The 24,615-nt window shown below is 38.2% G+C and overlaps 2 protein-coding genes across 3 annotated transcripts; both read left to right on the top strand.

The window, feature by feature from the left end:
- Positions 1-1,612: 1,612 nt before the first annotated feature.
- LOC140879378 (microtubule-associated protein 70-2-like) lies at positions 1,613-6,033 on the top strand. 2 transcript variants are annotated; one of them, XM_073283066.1, is made up of 11 exons: positions 1,613-2,088; positions 2,248-2,333; positions 2,563-2,628; positions 2,703-2,873; positions 2,972-3,142; positions 3,244-3,399; positions 3,494-3,640; positions 3,750-3,821; positions 3,907-4,431; positions 4,519-4,758; positions 5,496-6,033. In XM_073283066.1, the coding sequence occupies exons 1-10, from the start codon at positions 1,821-1,823 to the stop codon at positions 4,720-4,722; spliced, it is 1,866 nt and encodes a 621-aa protein (XP_073139167.1). In that variant the 5' UTR covers positions 1,613-1,820; the 3' UTR covers positions 4,723-4,758; positions 5,496-6,033. The 2 variants fall into 2 exon arrangements, with proteins under 2 accessions (XP_073139167.1, XP_073139166.1); XM_073283065.1 differs by having other exon boundaries at positions 4,519-4,706; positions 5,496-6,030.
- A 12,396-nt stretch (positions 6,034-18,429) lies between these two features.
- On the top strand, positions 18,430-24,234 carry LOC140880130 (phragmoplastin DRP1C). Its single transcript, XM_073284270.1, has 16 exons — positions 18,430-18,607; positions 18,686-18,749; positions 19,158-19,262; positions 20,147-20,248; positions 20,699-20,749; positions 20,871-20,932; positions 21,136-21,226; positions 21,327-21,391; positions 21,555-21,749; positions 21,874-21,993; positions 22,085-22,155; positions 22,347-22,572; positions 22,745-22,795; positions 23,197-23,425; positions 23,520-23,659; positions 23,971-24,234. The coding sequence occupies exons 1-16, from the start codon at positions 18,476-18,478 to the stop codon at positions 24,094-24,096; spliced, it is 1,830 nt and encodes a 609-aa protein (XP_073140371.1). The 5' UTR covers positions 18,430-18,475; the 3' UTR covers positions 24,097-24,234.
- The last annotated feature ends 381 nt before the right edge of the window (positions 24,235-24,615 follow it).

Below are 24,615 nucleotides of genomic sequence, written 5' to 3'. Positions count from 1 at the left end.
CAGCAAGTTTGTATTACTTTTTTTTTTTTGTTAAAAAGTATATACTTCGTTATCAATCCACATTATCAATTAAATGCATTTCAATTACAGATTCCTAATCTGTTATTTTATATTTATATTCTCATCATCTGTCTTCAATTACTTTCCATTCATATTAAGATGCCAAGTGCCATCTTATTTAATGCCGGCTATTTCTTTAAACTTATTTTGGTCATAAAATATAAAAATAACCGTAAAAAAATTAAATTGACAACAGCTAAGGTTCGTATACAATGAATTTGACTTTTTCATTTTTAGTAACGAAATAACTCTCTTGATTAGTTATTAATTAATTATTGCCTTGTCATTAGTTATACAAATTAATATAGTAATATAAATTATAACAAATTAATATGATCTTCTATGCTTATAAGTTGATTTTAAATAAATAAAATAATAAATGTTTTTATAATTAGTTATTTCTTCATTTTATTGTCTCTTTGGAGAGGAGATGACTAAAAGCAATTAGGGGTGTTCATTCGGGCGGTTTGGACCGAACCGAACCGAACCGATAAACCGAAATTTCGGTTCTCCGAAAAGCCAAACCGAAAACCGAACCAAACTGGGCGGTTCGGTTCGGTTTTTTGGTTTTTCGGTTTTTTTTTTAAAAAAAATTTTGAACTTTTTTTTTCTTTCTAAAAATCGGTTTTTGTGAAAAAAAATATTAAAATAATTTTTTTTTAAAAAAAACTAAATATTTTTAGTTATTTGAATAATTTTTTGGAAAAAATTAATGGTTAAATCAAATATTTTGATTTAATACTTCAAAAAATATATTTGAAAATAACTGCATTTAAAACAAAAAAAATTGCTAACGTTTTTAATTTCAATAATAATAATTTTTGAATTTATAAAAATAATGTAATATATAATGCAAATATGTGTATATATAATATAATAAAATAACTTCATTAATTTCTAATTATTTCTATTTCAAAAATCAATATTTTTTAAAATCACTAAATCAATACATTTTTCAAGTTGAATCCACAATTCAAGTATGTTTGAATAATTAGATAGCTAATTAAACCAATTATGTTTTTTTAAAAAAAGAACGAATGATGACTTTTGTTATTTCAGTTTTTTAATAAAATTAATTTTATGGGCACACAATATTGATGTACATATTAATTGATTGGTAAAAAAATTCAAATTAAAAAAAAAAAGCAAAAAAAAAAAAAAAAAACGATTTTTCGGTTCGGTTCGGTTAACCGCGAAAAAAAACCGAACCGAACCAAAAAATCGAAAATCCGAAAACCGAAAATCGAACCAAATTTTCGGTTCGATTTTCGATTCGAACCGAATTTTCGATTTCGGTTCGGATCGGGCGGTTATCCGAACCGTGAACACCCCTAAAAGCAATAGCTAGCTTTGGAACCGTTAATTCGTCCTTTTATTTGGTGCACACCAAAAGTGCGATAGACACTCCGACCATAATCTACCTGACAATGTCACCCTCGATGTTTCATCAATGCTTATCCAAATCACAAGGCTATTTCGGGCATTTAAGTTATGACTTCTGTTTTTGTGCCTGAATAAAGCTACACTCGATCATCTTGCAAACACTGTTTTCCTAGAGAAAAGCAAAATAAATTTCACTGTTTTGAACTTTAAATCTTCTCTCCACATTTCTACACTTGCATCTTCGAACTCCCTTCTGTGCGCGCGCACACGCACGAACACACACACACACATATATATTGCGGGAACTTGTACCTGTATACGTATCATACTGATACACATTGTCGTAATTTATAGTGTTGGAGGCTTCGCAAAATTTGATGCGTGATTGTGAAGGTAACAGATCGGTGATGACGGATGTTTCTGGGGAAGCAAATGTTTCCGTCACGCCGGAGGTGATTTCAGGTGACAATGCGGTGGGGAGGACGCCGCTGACGGTGTCTGCCTCGTTTAGAGAGGGAGGAAGATCTTATTCGTCGCGGCGGAGGGCCGTGCGGCCGAGCCTTGACGCGGATGACTTGATAAACCTGCTTCATGGCTCGGATCCGGTGAAGCTGGAGCTCAATCGCCTCGAGAACGAAGTCAGAGGTTAGTCTTCTTAGCTGGATTCGGCGCTTGGATATCCTTGTGAAACGCTGCCGTTTCTGAGTCCCTTGCTTTTATTATGTCATCGTTATTATGTTTTAAGATATGTGTGACCGTTTACTGAGAAAACGACGGCGTTCTACCTTTTCTGGTGGTTTGCAGATAAGGACAGGGAACTGGGGGAAGCACAGTCCCTGATAAGAGCGTTGAAGTTATCGGAGCGCCTTCGAGAGAAAGCAGTGGAAGAGGTCCATTTTGTTCCTGAAACACATTTCTGTAAATGCTTGTTTATTTGTTTGTTTGTTTTTTTTTTTGAAGCTTCCGTGATAGTACTGATACGAACAAAGGTTGCCTAAGTTTAAACCTGAGATGAACTACGTTTGTGGTCTATGACAGTATTCTGCCTACACTCTGAGTGGCGTGAGTTTTGCTAATGGATTTGAGCTAAAGCTGATTTTTTTTTTTTAATAACTTTAGCTCACTGAGGAGTTGACAAAGGTGGATGAGAAGCTTAAATTAACTGAATCTAACCTAGAAAACAAGGTAATAGCTCAAGCTTTCCCCTTTCCATTTTTATGTATTTTTTCAATACATTGAAATAAACTTTTTCTGTGCAGAATCTTGAGATTAAGAGAATTAACGATGAAAAGAAGGCCTCAATGGCAGCTCAATTTGCTGCTGAAGCCACTCTTCGAAGAGTTCATGCTGCCCAGAAGGATGACGATATGCCTCCAATCGAAGCTATCTTGGCCCCCTTGGAAGCTGAGCTCAAGCTTGCTCGGCAGGAGGTTCATATTCTCTCAAATTTTCTTTAGGCTACCTCAAATTTAGTTAAGCAAGCCCCATTTGGGGAGCATTTCTTAATTCTTTGATACCCTGCTTCCAGATTGCAAAGCTGCAGGATGATAACAAGGCGTTGGACCGGCTTACCAAGTTGAAAGAGGCTGCTCTATTGGAAGCAGAGAGAACTGTGCAGGCTGCTTTGACGAAAGCTTCTATGGTGGATGATCTCCAAAACAAGAACCAAGAATTGATTAAACAGATTGAAATTTGCCAGGTTTGCAGGCTTGCATGCTCTTTGGTTTTAAGACCACAGCTGAGCATTGATTGTTTTTCTCTTTTTTCCCCTCTAGCATGAAGTTTTTTATGATTTATCAGGAAGAGAATAAGATTTTAGATAGAATGCAACGCCAGAAGGTTGCAGAGGTTGAACGGCTAACTCAAACTGTGCATGAACTTGAAGAGGCTGTTCTTGCTGGTGGTGCAGCTGCCAATGCTGTGCGGGATTATCAGCGTAAAGTTCAGGAGATGAATGTAATGTGGTTAATTCAAAAGTTCGCTTGTGTTTTATGCATTTTTCAGCGACATGAAACCCTAATATGTGATCAGCTTTTGCCGATTTCTTCAGGAGGAAAGAAAAACTCTTGATAGAGAGCTAGCTCGTGCAAAAGTAACTGCAAATAGGGTGGCAACTGTTGTTGCTAATGAATGGAAAGATGGAAATGACAAGGTGATGCCTGTGAAACAATGGCTTGAAGAAAGAAGGTTCTTGCAGGTAATTTTCCCCAGTGACCACGACTTCATTTTTTCACTCCGTAAACAATTGGACTTGTTAATTCATTAGTGAGATGAGTTCTCATTATAGCTGTAAGCTGTTGTCACAGGGTGAGATGCAGCAACTAAGAGACAAGCTAGCTATTACTGAGAGAACTGCCAAGTCTGAAGCCCAGTTAAAAGTAACTTGCTCAGATGTCTTAATCTGAATTTTGTATGAGATTTCAAATTCTTCGACTTTAATTAAGTTCTCACTCCTCCATTCAGGAAAAATATCAACTTCGTCTGAGAGTACTTGAAGAGACTTTAAGATCATCAAACACTGCTACACGCAGTACGCCAGATGGAAGAAGCTCAATTAATGATCCTTTGCGTCGCCAGTCGCTTGGTGTTGAAAACATTTCTAAGTTGACTTCCAATGGCTTCCTACCCAAAAGGTCACCATCTTTTTCATTGAGATCTTCTGGGAGCAGTTCTGTGTTGAAACATGCAAAAGGGACGTCAAAGTCTTTTGATGGGGGTTCAAGATCTTTGGACAGGGGTAAAATTCTCTTAAACGGAATAGGGCCAAATTTCAAGCAAAGTCAGTCCTGTGATGGAACTAAGGACGACCAGAAGCAAAATGGTCTCTGTAATAGAAATCATGATGAAAAACCCAGTGATGTACTCAATGACAGAGAGGACTCTGTGCCAGGGTTGTTATATGATATGTTACAGAAAGAAGTGGTTACCTTGAGAAAAGCTGGTCATGAAAAGGATCAGAGCCTAAAAGACAAGGATGATGCAATCGAGGTTAGTTTCTTTATTTGCATGTGCTATGGTGACTTCACTGGCTTGTTTCGTCTTCTGCTCAAACATCCTTGTCTTGTTTCTGCTCAGATGCTAGCAAAGAAGGTGGAAACATTAACCAAAGCCATGGAAGTTGAGGCCAAAAAGATGAGAAGAGAAGTGGCCTCGATGGAGAAGGAGGTGGCTGCCATGCGTGTGGGGAAAGAACATGAAAATAGGTCTAAACTACTTGGGAATCCTAAATATTCATTAAACAATTCCCAGATACATCCACGAAGGTATGCCTGCTCTTGAAAGTGTTGATGCCCATTACAATAGCATGTTATTCAGGTAATCTATCTGATTGCTATTTCATATTCGGTTGGGATGAGTGCTGGTTTTTTTTTTTTTTTTTAATAAAATAAATTAAGCCATTGCGTTCAGATTGGTCCATACATCTAAAACTCCTTTGTTTGTCTTGAGTTATTTTGTGTTGTGTATCTATGTGCAAGGCATGCCACGTAAGAGGTAAATAGTAGTCATAGATGATGGATGTCTCTATTTATCTTGTCTTCATCAGGTCTTCACTTAAATTTACTCCAAAGGAAAAGTGAGAAGATTAGATTATCAGTGTGTATGCCAACGTTGTAATCATGGCCTGTTTTTGTCAGACTCGTGATATCTGGTTTCCATCTTAGCCACCTATCTTTTGTCCCCTTCCAGCACTGAAATATGAACTACATATTTCAACCCACTAACATTGATTTCTTGTCAACTTTCAGCGTTGATATATAAATTACAGACTTCCCCAATCACTAACTCTGACATCTTGGCAACCTGGCTTTGATTTCTGCGAAGCTCGTTATCTATTAAACTTTGATGATTATAATTTAAAGAGTGACATTCCTGCATGTATGGTGGAATGAGATTATGGAGTAAAAACAAGTTGTTTTGAGGCTATTCATAGATATAAAGTCGTTTTCATGACTTTAAGTGGTGAATTCAATCCATCTGATCATATGACCATCTGTTATTTAGTTATTATCCTTAATTTTCTGGTTCATAATGATCTACCAATAACCATGCAGGACTGTAGCAAGAAGCGGGCTGACACGCAACGCATAATAACAAATGAACCTATTGCAGTGCTGATCAGGCGCAGTTTTTAGCAAACATCTTAATTGGTCCCTTCACATCTCGTAACTCAGCCCTTCTTCGTTCATATAATCACGAGCAAAATCCAATGCAATGTGCAGTATGCTTCTGACTTAGATTAGAAAAACTCTCTCGACAATACTCAATAGTCACACAGAATCGAACCAAGAATGGTACTGAAGTTTACTCTTAACCTTTTTTAAAAAATATTTGAATTACAGCTAATATGATTGTAAATTTGCAGTTTATATTTGTAATCTCATATGCGGTTATTGTGGTGGCTATTAGTTGTTAAGGTTTGCCAATATTCTTGTAATTTTGTTGGAGATCAGCTTTCTTTTCCATCTTTGAGTTCTGATTATCTATTTCTTTTCCATCTTTGAGTTCATGTTTTTGATCGTGGGTTTGTAAATTTGAATTTTATGGAGCTTAATTAGGCTTGTAATATTTGGTATTGGATGAAATATTTCTGTTGGAATTGTTGATAAATTTGGGCAAAGTTGAAATGTTTGTATCTTCAATGATTGAGCATCCTCGTTGGTTATTTCATGCCCTTCACGTCGCACGTTATGCGAAGTGGTTACTGATGGGTTGCTTCCGCATTCCAATAGTTCTTTCTGTTGTATCCTGTCTGTAAATGTGTTTAATATATTATACTGTAGCTGGTGGTGTCTGGATGCTCACTCAAAAATATTCTCTACATCATATTTTGCTTCAGCTTTGTTCACGCAATGACTCAAGGAGTCCCATAAATTTTGCATTCCTCTGGATTCCACGGGTGCAAAACTGAAATGGGGTTGACAGAAAAAAAAGTGCATCCATATATTAGATATTTTTGTGTGTTTTTTTTTTACTTGATGGTTTCTTACAATGTTTTTTATGTTAAGAATGACATATTCATTTGAAAAATAAACAAAAAATTGTATAAAGATTAAAGAAAATATTTTAGTAGTTTTTCAATTTTTGAAAAGTGGATATAATAATGATAAGAGAATATACGAATAAAAATCCACTAAAACAGATTTATATTTTTTATTAAATGATTTTTATAATTTTAGAGGGGTGTTGGTATTTTGAAAACTTAACACCAAAATTAGTTATTTTAATTATTTTTTTGAAGGCAATTATTTTATTTTTATATTATATTATATTATATATTTTTAGATGTCTCAATTCTCAAACTTAATAATCTCTTCCATCTCTTCTATATTATTATGTTTGAGGAATAGATAGTAACTATTTTTGGTAAGTTGTGTCATACCAATTTTTGTCTCCAAAATATCTGTAACACTCGATATTTTAAATACATGAATTCGCATTCATAATTAGGAAATTTATTTATTTAAAATTTTAGATTATGGGTTTATGTGAATTATTTGTGCATGATTTAAATTATTTTCAAGCATTTAACCCATAATAAGTGATTTTTATGAATTATTGGTATTTGAATTATTTTATCGCGTAGACGGGACCGTGGACGGACGAGATGACAATTTTCTATCCAAATTATTTCATGAGCCTTTTAAGAGCCCAAAAAAAATATTATTTTGAGTTTTATTTCCTCAAAATTATCAATATTTAATTTTATATATTTTTAGGGGTCCGTTTTTATTCAAATTAAGCTAAAATAATGACTTTTTATTATCTTTAAAAATCCCCTAATTTAATGTTTCGGGATTTGTGTTATATTATATAAGTTATCTATATTTTAAAAACTTAGGAAACCTTTTTAATTATACTATTATCTCCTAGATTATATTTTTCCAAAATTAATATCCTAGACTACCCAATCCATCGGCCAAAACCCCCCTACTCACGCTCAATCTCTCTCCCTTCAACCTAGCCGCCACACCCCCATCTCCATCATCATCTTCATCGAGCCAACAGCCAAGGAGGAATCCATAGCCAACTTTTGAAGGTTTTGTCTAGTTTTCGTCCGATCGTCGTCCCGGATTCGTCCCGTCGATCCCTTCTATTATTTTATCGGTGAAAGGCATGTCTTCTTTCACTTTTCTTCACGATATCAATATTGTAGGTGTGTGTTGCGTGTGCATAGAAGATTTTTTAAGAATTTTCAGAAAAGAGGATCGGTTTTTGGTGGTTGAAGCTTGTTTACATGTTTATGCATTCATCTCACGATTTTTTTCTAGACATGGTTGGTTCTAGCTGCTGGTTACGGTTGGTAAGGGGTCTAAGATGGGTCTAGGCTCGAGTGGCTCGAGCCAAACGAGCCCAGACTTGGAGCCAAGAGGTGATCGGCCAAGGGGGGGACGCAGGTTAGGGCTTCGTGGAAGGGGGCTCGGGTTCGGTGGCTCAGGGTGCATGGGGTCTGGGCATGGGCTAGGTTCGAACCGCCCAGAAGTGGGCTACGTCTGGGCGGCAGGGCTCCGGCCAGGGGCGGCCGGAGCAGGGCGGCAGCAGCCCTAGAAGGGCTGCTGCTCGCGGCCGCGGGCTGCAGGGAAAGGGGGGGTTCGGGTTAAGGGTTAGGGTTGATTCCGGGTCGGGTCAAGGGCCTGGGTCGGGTCTGGATAGTATTGGGTCAAGTCGGGTTGGTTCGGGTCCGGGTCAAGTTAGTCGGCCTCGGGTATTTTTATTTTTAAGTTTAAGTTTAATTAAGTGTTTAATGAGCCTAATTAAATTTCAAAAATTTATTTGGGCTCCATTTAATTATTTTGGGTTGAGTTTAATTATTTTTGGGCTTGAATAATTAATTAAGTGAGTCCACTAATTTTTATGAGCCTTGGGGCCCATGAAAGTTATTGGGCCAGTCTTTGGGCTTTTGGGCCCATTGGGCCAGAATAAGTTGTTATTGGGCCAGGAATGTCTTAATGGGTTTTAACTAATTATTGGGCTTAGAATAAGCATTATTGGGCTTAAGTATGTTAATGGGCCAGTCTCAATGTTAATGGGTCAGAATTTAAGAAAATGGGCTTGAGTGTTAGAGCTAGCAGTTCAGTACAACCCATGAGAAATTGCATGTGTCCTGAATATATATTTAATTATTTTTATGCATGAAAGTTATTTTTTTTATATTTATATGTTAGTATGAAATTAAATTAAATATATATGAAGGACACACATCTTATTTAAGTACATGCATTCATGAAATAATTTTTATGCATGATTTAATGTTTAAGGTTGAGCAAAAGAAAATATTTTATGTTGGAAGTTGAAGTAGTGTGACAATTTAAGGGGGACTCGTCCCCATATGTGGACTATTGAAGGGCAGTTTACTGCCAATTTAAGAGGTGATTCGTCACCGCCACGTACGTTGGTTTCCACGCTGATCAGTATTTAATGTATGATTTAAGGTTACACTATGGATACAACCATGCGATGTTAGAAAATACTTTGCTCAACAATGTTTATGTATTATTATGATATTCAAGTTTAATTTAAGTTATGTTATGTCATGATATTATTTTAAGCATGCTCATTCATGTATATGTTATGTATTAGTATTAAAGTGATTTAAATTATTTTAAACCCTTGTTATGTTAGCATGTTGGGCCTCTAGGCTCACTACCTTGGTATGGTGCAGGTGAGTACGTAGAGGACGTAGTACCCACTGGAGGCGAGGACCTATGAGCGGACATGCAGTGATCCCCCGCGGCCGTCGTCTGAGTTTTTTTATGATTATGTCTTTATGAAATATTAAATATGTTGTTCTTTTTATTCATTTTCAGTGCATGCAAACTTTTATTTAATTGTTTAGAACAATATTTTTATTTAATGCATGACTCAGACATTTAATTTATTAAATGTTGTTTTTTTTTATTTAAGATATTTATTTTTAAATCTATTTTTTTCTGTGCATATATGTATGGGCATGTGTGTACATATATTTTAATTAATATAAAAAAAAAATTTCCGCATTTATTATTAGTAGTAGTCGTTTCAATTGGTATCAGAGAGGCGTTCTTGGTGGGGTCATCACTGCTATGCGAGCTCAGAAATCCACGCTACCGGTCTGTAAGTTTTAAGTGTTTATAGCATGATTTACTTTTAAGAATTTAAGTTAGCATTAATGTTAAAACACTTAGTTATGCATGGCGATTTACGTAAAAAAATATGTGGTGGTGCAGAATGCCTTCGAGACCGATGAACAGACGTGGGGAATCTACACCTCCACCTCCACCTCCACCTCCACCTCCACCTCCGCAGAACCCACTTGCAGCATTGGAGCAGGCCAATGCTACTTTGATGGCAGGGATTACTGCTCTGTTAGAGCAGCAGGCTTCACGTCCTAGACTGTCCCATGAGGAGGACGTAGCTGAGCGGTTCCAGAAGAAGGGACCTAAGGAGTTCACTGGTACCACCGATCCTTTGGTGGCTGAGGGGTGGATTCGCTCTTTGGAGTCCATCTTTGCGTATATGGGGATCACAGATGCCGACAGGGTGAACTGTGCGACGTACATAATGAGGGGAGATGCAGCTTTGTGGTGGGAAGGTGCTGCCAGGGGAGTTCACCTTCCTACACTGACGTGGGCAGAGTTCAGGCGTATCTTCTACGCCAAGTATTTCACGGAGGATGTGCGCAGTCGCATGATCCGGGAGTTTATGAGTCTCCGACAGGGGGACAGATCTGTGGTTGAGTATGTGAGACAGTTCGAGAGGGGCTGTCACTTTGTACCTCTGATTTCAGACAGTCCACAGGAGAAGATGAGGCAGTTTGTGGAGGGTCTGAAGGCGGATATCAGGCATGAAGTTCGCATGGCGGACGTCCCTACTTATGAGACTGCAGTCAGTAGAGCCTTGCGTTCCGAGGAGGGCAGGAGAGAGATCCAGAGGGAGCAGCAAGGGAAGAGACAGATTGAGTCGGGGTATCAGCGATCATCTTCGCAGCCTCCTGCGAAGAAGCAGTTTACTGGGCCGGCTAAGGGCCCGAATCCGCAGCAAAGGCCGCAGCAGCATAGGCCACAGCAGCAGAGGGGCGGGGCCCCTAATGCTATGGGTTTTCCTACTTGCCCAAAGTGTCAGAAGATGCATTCGGGACCTTGTCTGTTGGGAGCAGGAGTTTGTTACCACTGCCGGGAGCCAGGGAATCAGATAGCTAACTGCCCGAGGAAGAAGAACACGGCTGGTAGAGTGTTCGTCATGCAGGCGGAGGAGGCAGACCCAGACACCTCCTTGATCACCGGTATATCTTATCCCTAGAATTTTATAATTTTTCCTTTAGTTAAGAATCTCGTTTTCTTGCGAAATTGTTGTTATTTGGGTTATCTATCTGCATGTTAGAATAAGAAGTATGTTTTACTTGTGATTAGAATTAAGGGTTATTAGTGTCTCGTTGGGGAAAATTTTAGTAGTGGCATGAAATTGTTGGAAATTTTTTGCGTGCAGGAAGAATTCTAGTTAGAGGTAACTCCACGTTTGCGTTGCTAGATTCAGGGGCTACACATTCGTTTATCTCCCTAGATTTCATCAGACGGATAGGCATCACACCGGAGATTGCCAACAGTGGTTATGATGTCACTATGCCGTCAGGACAAATTATTACTACCTCTAGTGTCATCCGAGAGCTGGAGTTAGAGCTACAGGGACACTCCATTCGCTCAGATGTAGTGGTTTTGCCGTTAAGCGGCTTTGATTTGATATTGGGTATGGACTGGTTGACAGTCAATGGAGCTTCGATTGATTTTCGTCGGAGGTCAGTGTCAGTGAAATCGTCAGAAGGCGACCCATTTACTTTCCATGCATCTCAGAGCAGTGATTTTCCTCAGGTGATATCTCTTATTCAGACGAGGAAGTTGTTGAGACGGGGTTGCCAGGGGTTTCTAGCAAGTATTGTCACGGCCTCAGAACCATCTAGCAGATCATTATCAGAGATAGAGGTGGTTCGTGACTTTCCAGATGTCTTTCCAGAGGATGTTGCAGGAATTCCATCAGTGAGAGATGTGGAGTTCAGCATCGACTTAGTGCCAGACACCGTGCCTATCTCTAAGGCACCATACAGACTTGCTCCTACCGAGATAAAAGAGTTGAAGGAGCAGATACAGGAATTATTAGAGAAAGGCTTTGTTCGTCCTAGCTTTTCTCCATGGGGAGCTCCAGTGTTATTTGTGAAGAAAAAGGATGACAGTATGAGACTGTGCATCGATTATCGAGAGCTCAATAGGGTCACAGTGAAGAATAAGTACCCACTGCCGAGGATAGATGACTTATTTGATCAGTTGCAGGGAGCTTCGGTGTTCTCCAAGATCGACCTGCAATCTGGTTACCATCAGCTGCGAGTTAGAGAGGCAGATGTGTCCAAGACTGCTTTCCGGACACGTTATGGGCATTACGAGTTCTTGGTGATGCCATTTGGGATGACCAATGCTCCAGCGGTTTTCATGGATCTCATGAACCGAGTTTTTCAGCCGTATCTTGATCAGTTCATCATAGTCTTCATTGATGATATCTTGATCTACTCTAGGAGCATTGAGGAGCATAGACAACATCTGCAGACAGCCTTGCAGACTTTGAGGGAGCATCGTTTGTATGCCAAGTTCAGCAAGTGCGAGTTTTGGCTCGAGCAGGTGGCATTTCTTGGCCACGTTATTTCGAGAGATGGGATTGCAGTAGATCAGTCGAAGGTTGAGGCAGTGCAAAAATGGGGTATTCCGAGGAATGCTTCGGAGATTCGCAGTTTCTTGGGTTTGGCAGGATATTATAGGAAGTTCATCAAGGGTTTTTCCTCTATTGCAGTACCCTTGACTTCCTTAATCAAGAAGAATGCGAAGTTTATTTGAAGTCCAGACTGTCAGAGGAGCTTCGATCAGCTGAAGGAAGCACTCACTACCGCACCGGTTTTAGCGATGACAGTACCACACGAGGAGTTAGTGGTGTACACCGACGCGTCTAAGCTAGGTTTAGGCGCAATATTTATGCAGTGTGGTAAGGTTATTGCTTATGCGTCCAGGCAGTTGAAGATTCATGAGCAGAACTATCCGACGCATGACTTGGAGTTAGCAGCAGTGGTTTTCGCTTTGAAAATCTGGAGGCACTATCTGTATGCCGAGAAGTGCAAGATTTTCACTGATCATAAGAGCCTCAAGTACTTCTTCACTCAGAAGGAGTTGAACATGAGGCAACGGAGATGGTTGGAGTTGGTGAAGGATTACGACTGTGACATTAGCTACCATCCAGGTAAAGATAATGTAGTGGCCGATGCTTTGAGTCGGAAGTCGTCGGTGGTATCGTGTTTTTCAGTGCAGCTACCACTGCAGAGCGAGATTCAGAGGTTTGATTTGGAGTTTTACTCGAGTGGTCATGCACCGAGCTTGTCAGTGTTGACGGTGCAGCCGATTCTGCGAGATCGGATCAGAGTTGGACAGACTACTGATGAAGAGTTACAGCGTTAGAGGCAGAGAGATGAGGCCAAGGGTGGTCGTCTTTATACAGTTGTGGATGACATTGTTCAGTACCGTGGTAGGATGTGGGTACCGAACGTCGATCAGTTGAGAGCTGAGATTTTAGCAGAGGCTCACACATCTCCGTACTCCATTCACCCCGGAAGTACGAAGATGTACAGAGATTTGCAGCTATTGTATTGGTGGAGAGACATCGGGAGAGTGGTGTCAGAGTGCTTGACTTGTCAGCAAGTCAAGGCAGAGCATCAGCGTCCAGCAGGACTTCTTAGACCTCTTCCTATTCCGAAATGGAAATGGAAGAATATTACGATGGACTTTGTAGTTGGCTTACCGAGGAGTGCCAGAGGTTGCACAGCTATTTGGGTGATCGTGGATAGACTCACCAAGTCAGCTCATTTCTTACCGGTGAGGACTACTTACTCGTTGACACAGTATGCAGAGCTTTACATCAAGGAGATTGTTAGACTGCATGGCATACCAGTTTCGATAGTATCAGACAGAGATCCGAGATTTACGTCTGCGTTTTGAAGGAGTTTGCACACTGCATTGGGGAATAGACTTTTGTTCAGTACAACGTTCCATCCCCAGACAGATGGTCAGTATGAGAGAGTGATCCAGGTTCTCGAGGATCTACTGAGAGCTTGTGTCATCGACTTTCAGGGCTCGTGGGAGACTAGACTGTCATTAGTGGAGTTTACCTATAACAACAGTTTTCAGTCGTCTATAGGTATGGCTCCTTATGCAGCATTGTACGGGAGGAGGTGCAGATCTCCTGTGCATTGGGATGAGGTTGGTGAGAGAATTTTACTTGGACCTGAGATTGTGCAGCAGACAGCTGATATTGTGACACAGATTCGGGATCGCATGAGGACTGCTCAGAGTCGTCAGAAGAGTTATGCAGATACTCGACGACGAGATTTTGAGTTCGCTGTAGGTGATCACGTATTCCTGAAGGTGTCACCTATGAAGGGAGTAGTGCGATTTGGCCGGAGAGGCAAACTTAATCCGAGATATATAGGGCCATTCGAGATCTTGGAGAGAGTTGACACGTTGGCCTACCGTTTAGCTCTACCACCAGGGCTAGCGGCAGTGCACAATGTATTCCATGTATCCATGCTTCGGAGATACATCTCGAACCCGTCACATGTGTTGGATTTTGAGCCTCTTCAGTTGACACCGAAGTTAGCATTTGAGGAGAGGCCTATACGGATCTTGGCTAGGGAGGAGCGGAGGCTTAGGACGCCTGTCATACCGATGGTCAGAGTCCAGTGGCTAAATCACTCGGAGGAGGAAGCTACTTGGGAGACCGAGGCAGATATGAGGACTCGCTACCCGAAGTTGTTCGAGTAAGTACTTTAATTTCGAGGACGAAATCCAATTTAAGGGGGGGAGAATTGTAACACCCGGTATTTTAAATACGTGAATTCGCATGCATAATTAGGAAATTTATTTATTTAAAATTTTAGATTATGGGTTAAATTATTATGTGAATTATTTGTGCATGATTTAAATTATTTTCAAGCATTTAACCCATAATTAGTGATTTTTATGAATTATTGGTATTTGAATTATTTTATCGCGTAGACGGGACCGTGGACGGACGAGATGACAACTTTCTATCCAAATTATTTCATGAGCCTTTTAAGAGCCCAAAAATATTATTTTGAGTTTTATTTCCTCAAAATTATCAATATTTAATTTTATATATTTTTAGGGGTCCGTTTTTATTCAAATTAAGCCAAAATAATGACTTTTTATTATCTTTAAAAATTCCCTAATTTAATGTTTCGGGATTTGTGTTATATTATTTAAGTTATCTATATTTTAAAAACTTAGGAAACCTTTTTAATTATACTATTATCTCCTAGATTATATTTTTCCAAAATTAATATCCTAGACTACCCAATCCATCGGCCAAAACCCCCCTACTCACGCTCAATCTCTCTCCCTTCAACCTAGCCGCCACACCCCCATATCCATCATCTTCTTCATCGAGCCAACAGCCAAGGAGGAATCCATAGCCAACTTTTGAAGGTTTTGTCTAGTTTTCGTCCGATCGTCGTCCCGGATTCGTCCCGTCGATCCCTTCTATTATTTTATCGGTGAAAGGCATGTCTTCTTTCACTTTTCTTCACGATATCAGTATTATAGGTGTGTGTTGCATGTGCATAGAAGATTTTTTAAGAATTTTTAGAAAAGAGGATCGGTTTTTGGTGGTTGAAGCTTGTTTACATGTTTATTCATTCATCTCACGATTTTTTTCTAGACATGGTTGGTTCTAGCTGCTGGTTACGGTTGGTAAGGGGTCTAAGATGGGTCTAGGCTCGAGTGGCTCGAGCCAAACGAGCACAGACTTGGAGCCAACAGGCGATCGACCAAGGGGGGGACACAGGTTAGGGCTTCGTGGAAGGGGGCTCGGGTTCGGTGGCTAGGGTGCATAGGGTCTGGGCATGGGCTAGGTTCGAACCGCCCAGACGTGGGCTACGTCTGTGCGGCAGGGCTCCGGCCAGGGGCGGCCGGAGCAGGGCGGCAGCAGCCCTAGAAGGGCTGCTGCTCGCGGCCGCGGGCTGTAGGGAAAGCGGGGGGGGGGGGGGTTCGGGTTAAGGGTTAGGGTTGATTCCGGGTCGGGTCAAGGGCCTGGGTCGGGTCTGGATAGTAGTGGGTCAAGTCGGGTTGGTCCGTGTGACGCCCGGGGCTGAAGAGGCAGGGAGTGATCGCCGGTGCCAAGAGGTTGCACGGACAATGAGCGGCTCCTAGTAGGCTTCTAGGTGGAGGGAGACATGAATGAACCGATCCCGTGCCGGAATGAGGGGGGATTCTGAGACTGTGTAGGTATGAGACTACATAGTTGAGGAGGGCTTAAAAGGTTTCATATGTGCTACTCATATCAAGAAGGTGCATCTTCTTTTCGGAAGCTCATCACATAAGAACTCCAAAGTTAAGCGTGCTTGACTTGGGGCAATTATAGGATGGGTGACCTCTTGGAAAGTTTTTCAGGGTGCGTGTGAGTGAGGACATAAGCACGCTGAAAAGACCCGTCTTGATACAGTGGGTCGTTTCAGTCCGAGTCCGGGTCAAGTTAGTCGGGCTCGGGTATTTTTATTTTTAAGTTTAAGTTTAATTAAGTGTTTAATGGGCCTAATTAAATCTCAAAAATTTATTTGGGCTCCATTTAATTATTTTGGGTTGAGTTTAATTATTTTTGGGCTTGAATAATTAATTAAGTGAGTCCACTAATTTTTATGGGCCTTGGGGCCCATGGAAGTTATTGGGCCAGTCTTTGGGCTTTTGGGCCCATTGAGCCAGAATAAGTTGTTATTGAGCCAGGAATGTCTTAATGGGTTTTAACTAATTATTGGGCTTAGAATACGCATTATTGGGCTTAAGTATGTTAAACGGCCAGTCTCAATGTTAATGGGCCAGAATTTAAGAAAATGGGTTTGAGTGTTAGGGCCAGCAGTTCAGCACAACCCATGAGAAATTGCATGTGTCCTGAATATATATTTAATTATTTTTATGCATGGAAGTTATTTTTTTATATTTATATGTTAGTATGAAATTAAATTAAATATATATGAAGGACACATATTTTATTTAAGTACATGCATTCATGAAATAATTTTTATGCATGATTTAATGTTTAAGGTTGAACAAAAGAAAATATTTTATGTTGGAAGTTGAAGTAGTGTGACAATTTAAGGGGGACTCGTCCTCATATGTGAACTATTGAAGGGCAGTTTACTGCCAATTTAAGAGGTGATTCGTCACCGCCACGTACGTTGGTTTCCACGCTGATCAGTATTTAATGTATGATTTAAGGTTACACTATGGATACAACCATGCGATGTTAGAAAATACTTTGCTCAACAATGTTTATGTATTATTATGATATTCAAGTTTAATTTAAGTTATGTTATGTCATGATATTATTTTAAGCATGCTCATTCATGTATATGTTATGTATTAGTATTAAAGTGATTTAAATTATTTTAAACCCTTGTTATGTTAGAATGTTGGACCTCTAGGCTCACTACCTTGATATGGTGCAGGTGAGTACGTAGAGGACGTAGTACCCACCGGAGGCGAGGACCTATGAGCGGACATGCAGTGATCCCCCGCGGCCGTCGTCTGAGTTTTTTTATGATTATGTCTTTATGAAATATTAAACATGTTGTTCTTTTTATTCATTTTCAGTGCATGCAAACTTTTATTTAATTGTTTAGAATAATATTTTTATTTAATGCATGACTCAGACATTTAATTTATTAAATGTTGTTTTTTTTTATTTAAGATATTTATTTTTAAATCTATTTTTTTTCTGTGCATATATGTATGAGCATGTGTGTACATATATTTTAATTAATATAAAAAAAAAAATTTCCGCATTTATTATTAGTAGTAATCGTTTCAATATCCTTATCCCATAACTACCATAATTTTTTTTAAATAAAATAAATAATAATAAATTAATAACAAAAAACATAATATTAAATATAAATTACTCAAACCTTATTATATTTCATATTAAAATTTGTTATGCACAAATATAAAACTATAGTTTAGATAAAAATTTAATTTATATGCACTCATCGTGTGCATATGTTTACTAGTAGTAAGTATAGAACAGTGAAGTTAATTGCATGAACTTTTTTTTTTTTTTTCCTCCATCCCCATTTCCCCTCGTTTCTTCCGGCTTTCGTTCTCTTGATTTCTGGGAGCAAATCTCTCTCTCAAATCTGAATGAGTGAATTGTTGATCCCAACACTATTTTCGGATACTTCTAAAATTATTTACGAGATTACATTCATTCATGAATTTTGTCAAATGTAATTTTGAAAACCAACGTGATCCGGAACAAAGTGGTTTGGTGTATTTTCAGTAAGGAAGCGAGTTCGAGTAAAGCATTTTTGTCCTGAGAAAAATTCTCATTGTAATTAACATGAAACATGAAACGTATTATTATTTATTAAAAATTTAAGAAAAACATTCATAGTGTAACGTGCAATTATTATTATTATTAGCAAACCGTGACACATAATGCATATGTTTCGTAAAAAAAATAAAGAATGAATATTTTTTATTCAAAATTTTAAAATCAAATATATTAATTTTTGAAATAAAAATGTTAGGAGAGAAATAAAATGTATAGTCAACTGCAATTATAAAAAGGTAAAATCATATGATTAGTTTGATATGAGAAGAGTGTTAAGAAAAATTCAAATTACGCTATGACTCAATATATAATTAGTTCATGTGTTATTTTTTTTTTGAGCAAATTAGTTCCTATGTTTTTTTGAGCAAATTAGTTCCTATGTTCTTGTATTATGCATAGTAGCAATATTAATAGGAAAAGATTAAATAAACGACTGAAAAATTAATTTTGAAATAAAAAATAAACTTGAATTAGGCAATATAAATCCACGTCACGCACTCGACCGTTTTTTCCGTTTACTTCTCTCTCATATTGTTTTTCTTTCATTTTCGCATAAAAAAAAAAAGATCGCGGATCGCAGATCCATTCCTACCAACAAATTTATTGCATTTTCAGATCTCGAGAAATGGCGACAATGGAGAGTCTGATCGGTCTAGTGAACAGAATCCAAAGAGCATGCACTGTTTTAGGCGATCATGGCGGCGAAGGCATGTCTCTTTGGGAAGCCCTTCCGTCAGTCGCCGTTGTTGGTGGCCAGGTCATTTCTCATTCTTCCTCATTTCCATAATTTTTTTTTTATTTTATTTGCTCTTCCTTTTAATTCAATATATTATAGAGTTCGGGTAAATCATCGGTGTTGGAAAGCGTGGTGGGGAGAGATTTTCTGCCTCGGGGATCTGGTAATTTGCCCATACTTTTATTCATTTTTCATGATTGTAATGCGTGCGATTTACTCATACTTGTGTGTCTTATTGCCTATTAGAGAATGAAAAATTGCATGATTGGCTTTATTTTTATAAGTCGGGTTTAACTTACCAAGTATTATTTTGACACAGTATTTTATAAGATTAGATTTGGTTTTGAAGGTTTCTGGACATAGAACCCCACATTTAAGCATTCTTTGCACATGGTTGACCCAAGATTTTAAATGGCTTTTTGTATCCAGACCTGGTTCAGTACAAATTATTTTATTTTAATCATTAAAAGTATAGAGTTTGGGTGTCCTAAAGCTACAAATGCAGTTATCAGTCATACTTACTGGGAGCCTGCTGTTATCTGTTCTTATTATCATCTTCTTTACTTTTAAGGCATTGTTACAAGGAGGCCCTTGGTGTTGCAACTCCATAAAACGGAGGGAGGGGCAGAGTATGCCGAGTTTTTACATGCACCAAAGAAGAAATTTACAGACTTTGGTATGGAAGATTTTCTAAGTTTATTTCCTCTCTTTGATTGCTAGAACATTTCCAACTTTCTGAATGCCAGTAGTGAGTAGACTACTTAGAGTTTAAGTAAAATAAATGTTTCGTAACCTCATAACCAGGAATTCATTGCTTCCCAGTAATGGAAACCTTTTAATTTAGTACAAAGTGCCTCTAAGAATGATGAATTGCATAATGGCGTCTTGCAAATGTTATTGTCAGTGCTTCTGCATCCACTTTAACTGTCTACACGTTATAGACTCCATGAACCTTGTGCTGTTTGTAGCAATGCAATTAATGTTCATGACATCAAAATTGGAACATGACATACTTTTTGTATATTAACATTTTCACATCAGTTTCTTTCTTCAAAGAATAAGACTTCAGAAGAGAAAGAAGCACTATCTGAGTGATAGGATATGGGAATCATTCATTTTTTTTGACTAGTTTGATATACCTTGAATCTATGCTGAGGCTAGTGTCAATCTGAGTTCCTTGTTCTAGACAAGCTTAAGTTTGCTAATTTTGTTTTACTGCATAGGTTGTATTATAACACATATAGAGTATTCTACTAAACTCAACGTGATGAATGATAGAGCCTTGAGATTTGACTCCACCCTGAGCCACTTTGCGAACTCTTATCAAACTGCTATATTGATGCCAATTGATGTTCCGTTCCATGCTCAGACTCTATAGATATTGGGGGACAAGATTTTTCTTTTTTAAAGTGTTTTCAAATCTTGATGAAAGGAGTTTTGTTTCTTACAATTTCCTCTGGGTAATGAATGATATGTTTTGTTCTGCTGGTTCATCTTGACTTGTTTTGATGGCATAAACATTTCAATCCCGCAATTTTTATGCATTTTGGGATAGCGCAGCTGCTGTGCGAAAGGAAATAGCAGATGAGACAGATCGTATAACAGGGAAATCTAAGCAAATATCTAATGTGCCTATTCACCTCAGCATATATTCTCCAAGTGGTTTGTCTCTGCCCTTCTCCTTGATTACTTCTTGAGCGTTGCAGAATAGTTATTTTTATTACTCGTCTCATTGTTTCTTCTAGGAGTTCTTTTACATTTTTTTCTCGATAGCTGGTGTTTTTATCAAGATCTAAAACAGATCCTGTGATGTTGGTTAGGCATTACGAGAATCTTGTTAACTTATATGATCACGCAATTCAGCTTCTTTATAAGTTCAATACCTAGCCTATATACAAGATTAATGGCCATCAAACTTCTACAGGAGATATGTTTGTAGTACCATCAAATTCTTCTCTAATTTACTGGCATTGCAAACATAGGATGGTTAATTTTCATTATTTTTTCATTCCTTCTCGACTCATCTGGACCCGCAAGCACATGACACATTTTTACCTCTTCAGTTTTTTATATTTTTCCATTGAATATCATGTGGATATGTTATCCTTGCAGTTGTGAACCTGACACTCATCGATCTTCCTGGATTGACGAAGGTAGCTGTAGGTGAGAATCCAACCATTATTTTAATCTAGGTACATATCATGGAAATAATGTGCCTTTTGAAATAACGTTTGTAAGTAGTTACTGGAAAGATAAAATTCTTACATTTCTTCAATTCTTCCAGAGGGACAGCTTGAAAGTATTGTTGAGGATATTGAAATGATGGTTCGCTCCTATGTTGAAAAGGTATAAATATTAGCATTTCAACTTTCAAAATCTGATTTTGTTCCTGTATTGTTATCCTTGTCTTGTTTCCTGGATTGATTTGGCCCATTTACCACTTGCATTGCTTTTTAAAGCATCATTGTGTGTAATGACAAGTATTGGCATCTGGATTCCCTTTCCCTCATTCTTTATTTCACTAATATTTATAATATTTTATGTTTCAGCCAAATTGCATCATTTTGGCCATCTCTCCAGCTAATCAAGATATAGCCACTTCTGATGCCATAAAACTTGCTAAAGAAGTTGATCCAACAGGTCCTATTTAGACTCTCTCTCATAAATTTGCGTCGCCCTTGTTTATCTTATAAATTTCCATAATGGCCAAAATGATGACTCCTTAGATTTGCATTTTTAGGTGAAAGGACGTTCGGTGTTCTGACTAAACTTGATCTAATGGACAAAGGAACCAATGCACAAGATGTATGTGTTCTTTCCAGTTTCATTAGTGGTCGTACATTGCACTTGGCATTGGAATTTACTGAATATCAATCTTATTGAACCATAATACATTTGCTTTCGAAATTTTTCATGCTCTGCAATGTTTCCTCTATTTAACTTTCAAATTTAATTTGAACTTCTTTAGGTACTCGAGGGTAGAGCTTACAGGCTCCAGCATCCATGGGTTGGAATAGTGAACCGTTCACAAGCTGATATCAATAAGAATGTTGACATGAATTATGCTCGCCAAAAAGAAAGGGAATATTTTGAATCAAGCCCAGAATATGGGCATCTTGCTCACAAAATGGGATCAGAATATCTGGCAAAGCTTTTGTCTCAGGTAAGTTAACCCCAGGCTGAACTCTATTTTTTAGCTTGATTATTTTATGAAAATGCAACCATTTAGCTATTGGCTGGGCTATCGAATACTTTTTGACAATATATGAATATTTTGGCTGCATTAGCATTTGGAGACTGTTATAAGGCAGCGCATTCCCAGCATTATTGCCTTGATAAACAAGACTATTGATGAACTCAATACAGAGTTGGACCGTATTGGCAGGCCCATTGCAACTGATGGTGGGGTAATGTTTTTGTCTAAATAAAAAGCTGAAAGTGATCATGATGAGGTTCTAAAATTGTTTTCAGTTTTAAGAGTTTTATGTCTATCTACAGGCACAATTGTACACAATTTTGGAAATGTGCCGAGCATTTGATCGCATATTTAAGGAACATTTGGATGGCGGGTAATGCTCAAACACAGTTGTTTTCTGTTATTTTTTATTTGTATGATTATGATCATATGCATCAAACTGTTGAGACAAAAAAATTATTTTCTTCTGCTCAGCTCCAACGGACTTGGGACATGACAATGTTGATATGTCCACTTTTTGCAATTTTATGCGAGATTACTGATATGTAGAAAGATGTTTTGCAGGAGGCCAGGTGGATCTAGGATATATGGTGTCTTTGATCATCAACTACCAGCTGCTCTCAAAAAGCTTCCATTAGATCGCCATCTCTCACAGAGTAATGTAAGAAAAGTTATCTCAGAGGCAGATGGCTATCAGCCTCATTTGATTGCTCCTGAACAAGGATACAGAAGGCTGATCGATGGATCACTTGGCTTTTTCAAGGGTCCTGCTGAAGCTTCAGTCGATGGGGTCCGATATTTTGTTAATTGTCTTTGTTTGACATTTGTTTTTCAATTTTTTTTAGCACACAGTAGTTTATTTAATGTCCTTATAACCATATATACATACACTTAAAAGGATGTTGACAAATGTAATTTTCTTGTAGTAATGTATTAGTCTCTCTCTTAATTGGTTTTTGTAGGTACATTTAATACTGAAAGAACTGGTGAGGAAGTCGATTGCAGAAACAGAGGTAAATGGATTTTAGTAAGAAAATTGACTGTGGAAATTCTTCTTCTTTTTTCCCCGAGTTGCATGTTGTGGCATACATGCTCTAAAAGGTCGCAAGTTCAAATTTAGCTTCGGAAGAATATAGTTAGTTCTCTGAATTTCCTTGGTTGGGATGCTTATCTGCAGCCTGTAGAGGTTTGGGTCATGTGATGTTAAGTATATTTGTTCTTTCTTATAAGCTGTTGAAAGTTTAGTTTCCATACTGTTGTGTGAGTTAGATTTGCCAAGTAATGATGTAAATATCTGTCGCATTGTCAAGACTGCCTAGAACACTCATTACCTCCAGCCAGATTCAAAACAAAAGTACTTTAGTTATAAGAGATTGACAGTCGATCATATATAAGTTTAAATCTATGTATGCAGGAATTGAAACGATTCCCAACACTTCAATCTGACATAGCGGCAGCTGCAAATGATGCACTGGAGCGATTTCGTGATGAAAGCCGCAAGACTGTTTTGCGGCTGGTTGAAATGGAATCTTCTTACCTCACAGTAGAGTTCTTCCGTAAACTTCAAACAGAACCAGAGAAAAATACGAACCCCACGACTTCAAATGCAGACCGTTATGCTGACAATCATCTAAGGAAAATCGGTATGTATCTGTAGAGACCTCCTTCGCTGACAATCACTTGAGTTCCTTAAGAAAGAAGATGAAGAATGTACATAACTGCTCTGATTGTTAACAGGTTCGAATGTGTCTGCATATATTAATATGGTTTGTGATACGTTGAAGAACACTATTCCAAAGGCCGTTGTTCATTGCCAAGTCAGGGAGGCTAAAAGATCGCTGCTTAATCATTTCTACGCTCAAATAGGAAGGAGAGAGGTATGATATCTTTGTTGTGGAAAGCTCTCTTCTCTTTATACATCATTACCGTGATACCTAAATCTCACATGAGAGAAGTTTGAAAAGTTGTACACTTTTAATTAAGGAAATTAAAGCAAGTAATTTGATATCAAATGTTCAATAAGGATCAAAGTAAGTGAATTTTATGGCATATTATTAAGTGGGAGTTGTGGTAATTACCTGTCCGAAGTGGTCTAAGGACCATGTCCCTGGAAATTGTTGGTGTGCGTCAACAAACATGATGACATGGTCATAAAACTAAGTCTTCTTTTTTTCTTAAATATTTATAGAGGGAGCAACTTGGGAAAATGTTGGATGAAGACCCATCTCTAATGGCGAAGAGGGAGACTATAGCTAAGAGGCTTGAGTTGTACAAGTCTGCACGTGACGAAATCGACGCGGTTGCATGGAAGTGATGAAGAACAAGAAGACATCCTTTTTTTTTTTTACGAGATTGGAACGGCTACCTACATTTACAAATGTGAGTATTCTTTTTGCGCCACCATGATTTGTCTTGACAGGACAACTTCATACGATAAATGTGTTTTCAGCCTTCCAACTGTTCATTCTTTAAATCAACTTTTTTAAAAAAAAAAATTTATTTACACACATCTATTTATACAACACATGGAGTTCGTTATCCATATGGGGGCCACATTGATGCATCGTGATTCATTATGTTTTGAAATTTTTGGGAGAAATTTGAAAGCGTTATTAAAATATTGTTGTTTACTATTCTAAGTATTTGCATTAGTTTCTTTGCTATGGCTATGCTTACACACTCTCTGTGTGCAAGGATAACACTAGACATTTGGATCCCATATGATAAGAATATATGAAGCACACTCTCTTTGCCTTCTGTGTATGGGACCAGAAGGCATAACTTTGTTTATAATTTTATACTTTTTCATGCGTCGTGTTAAAGCGACGTCGAA

The sequence above is a fragment of the Henckelia pumila genome, chromosome 2 (assembly GCF_033568475.1).
Source record: "Henckelia pumila isolate YLH828 chromosome 2, ASM3356847v2, whole genome shotgun sequence".
In the NCBI taxonomy this organism is placed as follows: Eukaryota; Viridiplantae; Streptophyta; class Magnoliopsida; order Lamiales; family Gesneriaceae; genus Henckelia; species Henckelia pumila.
This window is presented reverse-complemented; position numbering and strand designations above follow the sequence as displayed.

Excerpts from the sequence above, each read along its gene's own strand:
- LOC140879378 (XM_073283065.1), top strand. The coding sequence starts at position 1,821 with ATGCGTGATTGTGAAGGTAACAGATCGGTGATGACGGATGTTTCTGGG. Across the intron at positions 2,874-2,971 it reads TCAAGCTTGCTCGGCAGGAG|ATTGCAAAGCTGCAGGATGA; the intron begins GTTCATATTCTC and ends CCCTGCTTCCAG. Across the intron at positions 3,400-3,493 it reads GTAAAGTTCAGGAGATGAAT|GAGGAAAGAAAAACTCTTGA; the intron begins GTAATGTGGTTA and ends CGATTTCTTCAG.
- LOC140880130 (XM_073284270.1), top strand. The coding sequence starts at position 18,476 with ATGGCGACAATGGAGAGTCTGATCGGTCTAGTGAACAGAATCCAAAGA. Across the intron at positions 18,750-19,157 it reads TTTTCTGCCTCGGGGATCTG|GCATTGTTACAAGGAGGCCC; the intron begins GTAATTTGCCCA and ends TTTACTTTTAAG. Across the intron at positions 21,994-22,084 it reads CCATTGCAACTGATGGTGGG|GCACAATTGTACACAATTTT; the intron begins GTAATGTTTTTG and ends GTCTATCTACAG.